General features: G+C 27.6%; 1 protein-coding gene, 1 long non-coding RNA gene and 1 pseudogene across 2 annotated transcripts; 2 read left to right on the top strand and 1 right to left on the bottom strand.

The window, feature by feature from the left end:
• The first annotated feature begins 3,260 nt into the window (after positions 1 to 3,260).
• LOC112600386 lies at positions 3,261 to 4,091 on the top strand (annotated as a pseudogene).
• A 2,416-nt stretch (positions 4,092 to 6,507) lies between these two features.
• LOC112597673 (17-beta-hydroxysteroid dehydrogenase 13-like) lies at positions 6,508 to 9,008 on the bottom strand. The gene is made up of 6 exons (XM_025343825.1): positions 8,826 to 9,008; positions 8,165 to 8,497; positions 7,689 to 7,818; positions 7,369 to 7,486; positions 7,165 to 7,278; positions 6,508 to 6,818 (listed from the first exon to the last, which is right to left on the bottom strand). The coding sequence occupies exons 1-6, from the start codon at positions 9,006 to 9,008 to the stop codon at positions 6,716 to 6,718; spliced, it is 981 nt and encodes a 326-aa protein (XP_025199610.1). The 3' UTR covers positions 6,508 to 6,715.
• Positions 9,009 to 10,751: 1,743 nt separating this feature from the next.
• LOC112597175 lies at positions 10,752 to 11,177 on the top strand. The gene is made up of 2 exons (XR_003114823.1): positions 10,752 to 10,868; positions 10,933 to 11,177. It is a non-coding gene; the product is annotated as an uncharacterized LOC112597175 (long non-coding RNA).
• The last annotated feature ends 1,145 nt before the right edge of the window (positions 11,178 to 12,322 follow it).

The raw sequence follows: 12,322 nt of genomic DNA, 5'->3' as shown, positions 1-12,322 counted from the left end.
GAAGGTTAATAGACATAAAACATAGGTAATATATCTATAGTTAAATACAATTATGTGAATTGAAGACAATTTCGTTTAGTGTTTAGGGTTTTAAAAATTAGCTCTTTATTATACTTATGGCATTTATAGCGCATGTCATACTTCAGATTAGAATTCGATTATTGTCCAACAATTTAATAGCATACAACAAACTAGGATAAAAATATTTAATATTTATCATATATACAAGCACGGCACTAGAATTTTTTTCAGAGGGGGCAGAGCGGAGCAAATATTTTTTTTACATGGGCTAAGGTTTTTTCAACAAATACTGAGGTTATTTAAATAAAATATAAATTTTTTTATTTACCTTATGCATGAAAATGTTAGATCACAGACCTTCAACAACTATATTAATAACGATGTACAAAAATGATAATTTCTTTATCACATACCTTTGTGAATGAATAATTATGTTTCTTTTACTTACAATTCATAAATATAAATTAAAGTAATTGTGTTTAGTTATGAATAGATGCATTTGTTTTACTTAACTTTTAATGCAATAATTTGGGATACTTTTGTTTGTTTATTTTCATCCAGTGATTGGTACTCAATAAAGATAGGTAATAATAAATAAATAAAAGATTTTTTTCTTATTTTACAAATTTAAAAACATATTTTATTAAAATTGTAGTAAATTTTTTCCTTATTAGATAGTACTAGTAGGTTAATCCACCGAAAAAAGACTGAAGATGTTATTTTTTCAAACTTCATTAATTAAATTATTATAATCTATACTAAATTCAATTTATTTAGTAGTGACAAATATATTAAATAAACTAAATATTGATATTTTACACAATATCTGTTTATGCACCAAATACTAAATGATTGAAAACAGTGGCGTATCCAGGGGGGGTGCCAGGGGGCCCAGCCCCCCCCCTCGTTGGCCTTATTTATTAGATTTTGTTTTAAAGATTTAAATTTATTTGTATGCATGAACGCATACTACAATAATACTCTTATACCAGCATTACATACACTTATAATTTTGTTGGGATTAACCCGTTTTTATTATTAAATTACTATTACTATTTATTATTATGTATATATATATATATATTAACATAATGACTGACTGAAAATATAAACAAATTATTTGCACTATAAACATTAAATATTTGGTTCATTTTATTTTTTTTTTGTTTTTGGTAGTAGATAGTATATATAGTAAAATTTTAGACAGTGTGTGCCCCCCCCCCTAAAAAAAATCCTGGATACGCCACTGATTGAAAATCTTAAAACGTTAAAATAGTTAAAAAAATGTATAAAATTGCATCAATACCAGTAGGAATAATATTTTTTTAAATACAAATTTGTGATTACCTACCTGATATTTAACTAGTAAATTTCAAGTTTTTAGTTCAATGCATTTTTAAATTGGTATTTGCATGAATTGTTGAATTTTGGAGGTTAAAATAGTTCATGGATATATATTAAAACGTAGATACTTAAAGAAATCCTTTTTTTTTATTAATTATTAAGTAACTTCTTACACAATATTAGTGTATTAATTAAACATATTAAAAATAATAAGTAAACTAAAAATATTTATACCTGTATACAACAAACATTAAATTAAGTTAATAATATTATTCGGTTTTTATGTATAAAATATTAATATTATTAAATCGGTTTTTATAACAGCAAAAACTTAAAACACATATCTTCGAAAATACGAAAGTATTTACTTAATATGTATTATTAATTTAAAAAAAGTATATTTCATAAATTCTCTGATGTAGCTCTTTTAAAAATAATGTTTTATGAATTTATTATATCGTATATATATTTTAGTAGGGCGGGGCTGGAAAAGGGGCTGAATTGTTTTCTGTGGGGATAGAGCCCCACCTTGCCCTCCCTTGGCGCCATGCCTGCATATATATGATATAAATTTTAACAAAACAGGAGTATAGATATTAGGACATTAAATATTGAAGTAAGTACCTATAAGTAAGGTGCTGGCGTGACGTTTCTTCAACACCCCGGTACCCTTCAAAATGATTAGATTGATTCGAAATTTACACAAAATCTTGTACCTAACCATTTTGTAAACAAATGTCATCGGGCCAGGGCCTGATTAACCAATAGGCTGAGTAGGATACAGCCTAGGGCGCCAATCGACCAATGTTATATTGGGGGCGCCATAAAATAATTTTTTTTATGAATGAAGAACGTTTGCATAATATAGTTAAAATTATGCATGTATTATTTATTCATCTATATGACTGATAATTTCTAGCAATAATAATTATTAATTACTTTAACATTTATTTTTTTATGTTTGTTTACATTCTACTCCGTCGTCGCCCTGCACTACGTTATAGGATTAATCATCAAAATGCATTTGATTGTTTTTTCTATTTTTAATTCCGATTTCAATCATAGTTATTCACAATACGTTTTCTGTATTTCTGTCGATTGGTAGTTTTCATTTATACAAACGCAACGTATATATATTTTACTAATGACAAAGTCCACTGTCTTTTGTTCGTCGCCGTTTCCTTAAAGGTGAGCAAAAACCGTTTTTTATTTTATTTTGAAAAATAAGGATAATTTTAAATTAATGATGACAATACTTGTATATCGTGCAGTGGTGGCGCTAGGGACGTGCAGGTAAGGCCATGGCCCTAACTGAAATTCTTGGCCCTACCACTGGCCTAACCATAGATATAATAATATTCTCATTTTTCATAGCAGAAAATAATGGTATTTGTATTTTGTTCACTGTACAGTTTATGTAATTAAGATTAATATATTTCTAAAATATTGTACAATTTTTAAAAATTATATAATATTATTTTTCTAATTACATACTTTTTATAGTATAAAAATCCATAAAATTTATATATATTTTTTAGTTTTTTTGTTTAAATCTCATTTTTTATGGCCCTACCTTATAATTATTGGCCTCACATTGGCCCTACTAAGAAAAAAATTCTGGCACCGCCACTGACATCGTGTCACACACTCAGTCATTGCGAATCTATCGATAAATAAGTGCTTTTGTTCCGTCCCATGTACAAGCTCTCACCCTGAAGCGTGTATGTTTATTTTCCCGTTTATGACGCATCTTCGACGTCACGTCTAACTTTCTATTCCTGATAAAACCATGATTTCTGTATTCAGTTTTTCTTTCATGTTTTTAGATCCTAGACCGCCGCATTCGTCGTCTTGTGTTACGTACTCACGTCATTTGTTGCAGTTCAGCAAAAACTTCTTGTAAAATGTCTTTGAGAGTTATTCAGAAAAGTATACAGTCATATGGCAATATTAAAAAAATCACTTCGTCCATGAAACTTGTGTCGGCTGCTAAACTGGCAAAGACCAAGCGTCTGCTGAAAGACGTATGTCCATTCGGTCATGGCACGCTATTATTTTACAAGCAGTATACACATATTAATATGCTCGATCACATACATTGAAAATCATCTCATATTTGCCATTACGTCAGATCGAGGTCTATGTGGTGGCATACATACGGCTATTGACTATTGTGAAAAAAGTTAAACAAGAATTAGACAGGCCTGATCAGCAAAAGTCGTGTGTGTTGGGCAAAAATCAAAAGAACTGTTAGCTGAATCGCATGAATCTAACATTTTATTTACAGTTTCTAAAATAGGTAAAGATAATCCCACATTTCTAGAAGCTTCAAAAATATTCAATGAATGTAATTACGCTAATTTATTGCTTGTCAAATATTTTACAACCGGGTTGTTACTAAAAGCAAATCACAAGTTGATTGGATTTCCATTTATAACACAGATTTCCTTCTTACGGTAGCTCATATTTCTAGTTTAGAAGAAGTAGAAGAAGAAAGTATGAGAAGTTACATTGCATTTTCTACTGTTTTGCTTTTGTTTTTTGCCATGGTAGAAAACACCTTGGGTGAACATGTTGCTCGTATGATAGCTATGGATTCTGCATCTAAAAATGTTAAATCGCTGAGTGAAAAATTATCCTTGGAGTATAATCGCAAAAGACAATTTAAAATTACATCAGATCTTATTGATATCGTTTCTAGAAATCAAGTTATAACTGAAAAATAGATTATTTTATTGAAAATAGTAGTATGAAAAAGAGAGCGCCACCCACTCATCTTGCTGGCTCGTCCAAATGCTCTTTTGCTCATCCTGTGCTATCTTGCTCATCCTCACTATCGGCTCTCAATCTGCCGCCGCCCGATCCGCTGCGTGTGTGACGTATTCATCCCATCACCACCCTCATACCTCCACCAGACCCGTAAACAATGGCAATAAATTCCCATAATACTCAATCCCATAAACGAATAATATGAGTAAATCGTTTTTACCTCATACGTCTTTTGCTTGTTTTAAAATGAGGTAAATGGCTGGTTAAAAATGTAAAACACTATATATGAAAATAATATAAATATACTATTCTACAAAATGGATGTGACAAAATTTCGATTACGTATTTTCGGGTTTACGTATTTTATTCATTGCGTATTCGGAAATAAAATATGCATCTCTATGTAATCAGCCGGGTAACAGATTATAGCAATAAATATATATTTATTTTAAGTCTAAAAAGCAAATTAAAGTTTCAAAAGAATAGGAAATCGAACTTCATCCCAGTGACGTGCTCATCGGGGGGGGGGGGGGGGGGCCGGGTGGGGGGGGGGGGGGGGGTTAGGTTAGGGTGTCATATCCTCCCTTTGGATTTTTTTGTAATGATTTATTATTATCCTATCACTATGGTAAAACCAGAAATACTCTACATCGGCTACGATAAAACACAATTATTACGATCTAGATGTAATAAAACGTTATCGCAAATATTTAATTTTAAATAATATTTATTGTTTTTTCTCATATTCTATATAAGATTAATAATGAAAATTTAATAATATTATGCGCTGAATCCTGATACATTGGGACAGTCAAAAAAAATAATTTTACCTTTAATTGAAGTATATATTATGTAAACGTTCTTCATTCATAATAAAAATTATTTTGTGGCGGCCCCAATTTAATATTGGCCGATTGGCATCCTAGGCTGTAGCCTACTCAGCCTATTGATTAATTGCGCCCTGACCCGATGACACTTGGTTACAAAATGGTTACAAGATTTTGTGAACATTTCGAATCAATCTAATCATTTTGAAGGGTACCGGAGTGCTGTAGTGACGTCACGCCAGCACATTACTTATACTTACTTCAAATTTCAATATTAAATGTCCTAATATCTATACTCCTATTTTGTTAAAATTTATATCAAATATATGATAAATATTAATTATTTTAGTTCTAGTTTATTGTATGCCATTAAATTATTGGACAATAATTGAATTCTAATCTGATGTATATTGATGCTATGACATGCCCTATAAATGCCATAAATATAATAAAAAGTCAATTTATAAAAGTCTAAACACTAAACGAAATTGTCTTCAATTCACATAATTGTATTAACTAGACGTAGTACCTATGTCTATTTACCTTCCTATAATACACATTGTAGTTTGTAGATCACGTTCGTGTAGATATATTTATTTTGTTACGGTTTCTACATCGTTTCAATAACCTATTGTAACTTTTTAATTTTTCTATTTATAGGTAATAGGTACACATAGTTTTTAAGAAGACTTCATTTCGTGATCGAGTACGATCGTACGATTGTGTCAAAGTTATAAGTTATATTATTTATCTACGCTATACGTATAGAAGTATATTAGGATATTAATTGTATGGCTTTATTGTTTATGAGTTATTGTTAAAATTCTTTAGAGATATAACTATAAAAATTATAGGTTCGAAATTATGGAGAGGTTCATCCTAGTCTCCGAACTAATTGTATAATACCTACAAATTTTCAAAACAGTGTGCAATTTTCTTATTCCTTTCAACACATTTTTAAAAGAATCATGTGCTATATACTATATTACTATTATCTATTACACATTTATATCACAGAGTAGATATTATTATTTTATCTATTATTAAATTACCTTTTACATTAGTAATTCAATAAACCAATATATAGTAGATAATGTTTTTATTAATATTTATTCTTAAAATAAAATTATATGTCTATAATAGCTAAATATATCTTGTTAACAGGTTAATAATTCTAAATAATATTTAAAAACTTTTTTATTTTTTATTTTAATTTATAAACCCGACCAATTATAGTTGTAATAATAAAATTAAAAGTACGAAGTACTATATCCATATATGTTGTCTTCATCTTAGTAACGCATAACATACAAAATCTTGTGTTCTGTTATAGTTCTATTTTTGGTTTTAGTATAAATATTTGAGAAATCTGAACTCTTATCAAATTTAAAGGTAAGAACATAATCTTTAGTTTTAAATTATGTACTTTATTTTAAACAAATTATGATTATTTATTGATTAAATTTAATACATGCACAACAAAATTAAATACTTTGGGAGTGGTTTAAGTTATAAACAATAATTGTTTTTGGTTTTGGTTATTTTTTGATCGTTGCCTAGTGGTTACTATTAGTACCAAATACCAATATTTATATTATTCAGATACCTATTTTTATTATTGGTTATCAATTACACGATGGCGTATAATTAATTTAATAATAATCTATGTGTATAAATGCAACTAGAAGTCGTTTTTTTTTCACTACAGATAACATAAATATATTCATTATTATCTACCAGTTTTCTTCAACATTTTATTGCCGATATTTGTTCATCAATTCTATGTCTTTTGAAAATCCAATGATATTCACATAAAATACTCTATTGATTAACCACTGTAGGTTATCAGGTAATGTTCTGAAAAATAAATACAATAAAAATTAAAAACAATTATTTATTAGATAGTTATTCTACATACGAGTAAATGACAAGTATCCACAATGTTAAATTAATAGTAATATTCCAATAAAGCTATTTAGGTAATAGTTAAAAATTGAACTAAATACTATCCAAAACTAAGTTTTGCAATTTATTGTTTAATATTTAATTCAATTATATTAACATTTAGCAGTTAATTGATCGAATTATTTGGTTAAATATCTACTTAAATTGAAATTGAAATTAGAAAGTAATACATTGTTATTTAAGGTTATTATCTATGTTATAACTAATAAGTGTTTTAATGTTGAAAAACTGCACATACCTTACAAGTTTAACAGGAAGTAAAAAATGATTGGGAATTGAAAAAATTCTTCGATTTTCTAGTATACCATTCATAACAATTTTACCAACAAAAGATACGGGCATTTCTGGTAATCTAGAATATATTTATTTTAGTTGTACATAAATTATTTCCATTTTTAAAGTATATAGTATTATTATTTAATTATTAAATTGTAATGTGTACCTTAGTTCTAAATGTTTAGATATTTCCGGATTAGTCTCTATAAAGTACGGACACACTGTCGTCGATACGACGGCTGATTTCAACGCTCTCAGTTCATTATGCAAACTCTCCATCATACCTAAATACATACAATATAAAAATATAGTAATGATCATATTAATTATTATTAATTGTTATAACTAATAAGTAATATAAATAATTTCGTTATGATATTTTTATCTGATTCAATAAGTAAAAAAAAAAAAAAAAAAAACTAAATCAGAGTATTATTATAAATTATAATATGTATGATATTAAAATTAATATTTACTATGATTTACCGTTTGTTCCCCATTTGGTGGCCGTGTAAGTAGATATTCCAGACAATCCACTCATCGATGACATAGACGATATAGCGACAATTTGTCCATGATTTCTTTCCAACATTGAGGGGAGTAATTCTCTATTGATCTATAACAATTTTTTAGTTATAATTTAAAAATAATTAATGCTCAAAATTGAGAACTAAATGTATCAATTTATAATGCATGTTGTCTAAGCAAATCAGCTCAGACATTGAAAATAATTTAAGCACGTGATATTTTTTTAAAAATTGGAAAATAAAAAATAGTTACTAAAAACTTTGGTGTTTAGTGTTTGATTTAGTACAAATTGTGACATAATAAATTAATTTTTTAACTTAAATATTTATTTTCTAAAATCTTTAGATAATATGTTACTAATTTTGAAAGGCAAGATTTAAATCAACAAAAATATAGTATATGGCATGATATTAGCATCGCAGTGTAAAGCTTACCCAAATTTGTCCAAGGAGATTGACGTTTATCAGATCCTCGATAAGCTGATCTGATTCGGGATTGACGTACATATGGGCTAATACAATGCCTGCGTTGTTCACCACTATGTCCACGGGACCTAGTTCTTTCACAATGGCTTTGTGCATGGCCTTGATTTGCTGTCGGTTGGTCACGTCGACTTTGTAATCCTTGGCCGTTCCGCCTTTTCTATTGATCGCCTTTGCTGTCTCGGCGCATCCTTCGCCATCGATGTCAACGCAAGCAACTTTGGCGCCCAGCGTGTAGAACCTCTTGCAAAGCTCGCGACCCAAACCTCGAGCGGCCCCGGTAACCTATAAGTTGATTGTAATATTTTTATTAGTCAATAATATAAGACTCTAGTACATGTAATGTGAATATATATATTTAGATAATTAAGGTGTTATGTAGCTGTATATGTTGATTCATTGTATTATTGTGTACAACAATATTAGTTCCGTTGTAACGATGAGTGTAAATTCTAAATCCGTCTAGCATTGATGCTATAATAATGTCATAATAATGTATAATATCAACCTAAATATTGTATTAAAAAATTTTGGTTTTGACGATAAAAATTGAGTTGAAAAGAATCTCGTGATAAAAAAACATAAAAATTAGTGTTTTTTAATAGGTACTTACCAAAACAACTTGTCCGCTTATGTTTTTTTTTGGAGGTTTATAAAGTAATTTTATTGTTGCCCATAAAACTGCGGGTACTATAAGTAAAATGCACAACAATATTTCAAATATTAATCGTATTGGATTGGCTGGAATTTGTTTGTACTGATATTGTTTTGAAGATTTATTTCTTATAATTGCCATGATCATGAATTTTGACTAAGTTAATATATTACGATAACTGATAAGCTAAATGTTTAAAATAAACTAAAGTTGTTTTGAAATGACCAATACAATAAGTTGTGATGATCATTTGATCATTTGCAATCGATCATTTGATTCAAAGACAAATTTATTTGAAAATTGCTGAGTAATAAATAATTAAATTGTATGTTAATAAAAATAAGGAAATGCAATGAAAATTAATTTCTTAGGAAGGTAACTAATTAAAAATGATGTCAAGGTTAGTAATATGGTAATATAATTTTATAGTAATACTTAAATATTTATTTCATAAACAAATGTTATTTAAAAAGTTTGATGCTTATAAAGTTAAAAGGTTATCTTGTTATTAGTGTTATTACTTAGAATTTAATTCTTACTCCTAAATTAATTAAATTACATACTTTGACATTCTCAAGATTTAAGTATACCCATAACTGTTTATATTGTCACATACTCACATATACCATTTACTGATTACTCTCCCAGTTTTAAAGTACAACTATTGGCATTGATTATGATTTATGACGTATAATAACAAATATTTCATGGCATAGGGAAAATTGGGGACTAAAATTATAGCAATAATAGCTGCTTGAAGATGACGTTATAATATAACGGTTATATGAATTATCAGACAAATTTTATTAAAATGGTATTTTATTATTATTGATGTTATTTTTTTGTGACTCGTGGGTCTCTGTTCCATTATTGATTATGATGTTTATACATATTCTGTAAATGTGAACATAATATTTGTAGATATTATTTTCATGCTATTTGTGATTTTATTATATTACGAAATATTCATTTACTATATTACTATATTATAAAAGTCCTAAATATGGTAGAAAACTCAAAACCTTCACGTGTTTCCAATAGTACATGGCTGTACTTGTAGATTTTAACAGAATACAACATCTTATGTATATATTTATTATGTTTTAATAAAATATTTACTTTTTTAAGTAAATTATAAATAAAATTTAAATTTAAAACATAAGGGAATTCAAATACCTCAAAATGGGTTAAAATAAGTTTATTTTTTAAAGAATAATGTAATAAGATAAAATAGAAAAAATTGTAAAATTAAATAATAAAGGATAAAATCTTATATAATGTTAAATTATCTTATCTAAATTGTGATATAAATAAATATATGAATAGGAAGAATATATAAAGGTTATACTCGTATATTATGTTGGACATTAATTAATTACTTAATTAATTTATAATATTAGTTATTCAATTTTTTTAAATATTTTTATTTACGCTGTAATGTGCAAGATAATACACACTAGAAACTCACCTCTTTAAAAAATAATGTACAACCTGAAAATAAAAACATAGCACAAAAATCTACATTAGTGTAGAAAGACTAAAGCGTAGCTCGATCAAGCGTGGTTCAAAAGAGCGGAATACTTTGACAGCAGCAATCTGGTCCACAGGTGACTGTTACCCATTGAACTCTATATGATAACTGGAATGCTCACCAGTCATAAGACCAATGTAAACATAACCGAGATAGCGTGTTAGAAAAAGACAGCAGATAAGAATGGTGTTGCTATCTTTTTTTATCACACATAGTTATATGAATTGATTACCAATACATTTTAAATTCGTTGTTCGTTTAACGTTTTGACTTTTGTTCTGCCTTCTGCGTTCTCAAAGTTTTAAAAATAATTAAAATAGTGTGTACCTACTGTGCAGTTAAGACTTATTTTAACTGTAATACCTTTTTTATTAATTTATAGTTTTATTGTCATTACAGGAAAAATATCTAGCTGAAGTCAACTCAACATAAGTTACATTAGTTAACTTAACAGATCATATAACTCCAAGGTTATGAATATAGTTAAAGTATCTACAAAGTATCATAGTATCTTTAAATATTTATTTATTTTAGGAAATTTGGCCATGAAGTATAACAAAATGTATTGCAGATTTTGTTTTTCTGGATATTTCCAGTACTAATATTTCCTAAATTATAAATCTACAATATTAAGCTTAAGTTAGGAAAGTAGTAAGTACAATCTAAAGTAAGTAGTAGATATAGCTCCAGGTAAATAGCGTAAGTACACTTTTATTTCAATTATGATTAATATTATAAATACTATGTTTATATTTTAATAAATATTATTTTACTAAAAATGCAGTTGTTATTTCATATGCTTGAGTTATGAACTAAAACCTTCTAACTTTCAATTTACAACTTAATTTATTCCCAACTTAAAATTTCCTATTACTTCCTTTATATGACAAAAAAATGCAGAAGTCTACAAAAAAACATGTTTCAATACTTGTTATATTATTTTAAATTATAATTATAAACTAATAAACTATTTATTTATCATTTAATTATTTATATTTTATTAAATTAATAAAAAATATTTTGTGGAAGTTAAAAAAAATAATGAGGTGCAACTACATTTTAAGAACCAAACTAAAATAATATCGCGGTAAAATATGAAATTAAGACATTAGCGCCATGTGCAAGACAAAGATAGTAACACCATTAGTATGTGCTATCTCATTCTAACATCCTCTTTCGGGCAACACTGCTTGGTGAGCATTCCAGTTATCATATAGAGTTCAATGCTGTTACCACGCGCGCCGATCTACCATATGTTCAAGCGATGACGAGGTGATTCCTCTACCGACTACCACTGATAGTCAATCGACCATGTCGCCTTATAGCGGCTGACAGTCCGGAATAGTCCCCAAGATTTTACATAGCACGGCTTATCTGTTATTGTACAAAGTCAATGGTATTACTAATAGGTAAATGTATGTTATGTTAAGCCACGGAAAAATATTAATGGCGAGTTTGCATTAAAATTAATCGTTTTAATGGACCAATCATAGATTACTAAATCATGTTTAAGAGACCATTTTTTGTCCACTATTATTTGTTCACTAAATGTTTTGTTATTGTTGTGCGACCTGGAATTCGTAACATTATTTGAATATATGGAAATAAATGTATTGCTTAGTTATTTAGAATAATATTAATGAAAACCTAAGAAAAACCATTAAATTAATAAATATTATTGTTAAGTTCAAATTCTGATTCTGAAGGGTGTTACCAATGGCCAATGGGTATCTTCCTTATTCTTGAGAACCATTGTGAACTATAATTATATGTTATTTATCAAATCTACTAATAGTATAAAATTTGTATAGATTGTAGATTATTTTTGTATAAAAAAAAAAAATTTTAATTTATTCTAGAATTATTGTAAGTATTTATTTAAATATATAAAATAATTTTATAGATAAAAACTTAGGTATTTAAT

Source organism: Melanaphis sacchari, unplaced genomic scaffold (assembly GCF_002803265.2).
Source record: "Melanaphis sacchari strain LSU unplaced genomic scaffold, SCAv2.0 Contig0_pilon_pilon, whole genome shotgun sequence".
In the NCBI taxonomy this organism is placed as follows: domain Eukaryota; kingdom Metazoa; phylum Arthropoda; class Insecta; order Hemiptera; family Aphididae; genus Melanaphis; species Melanaphis sacchari.
This window is presented reverse-complemented; position numbering and strand designations above follow the sequence as displayed.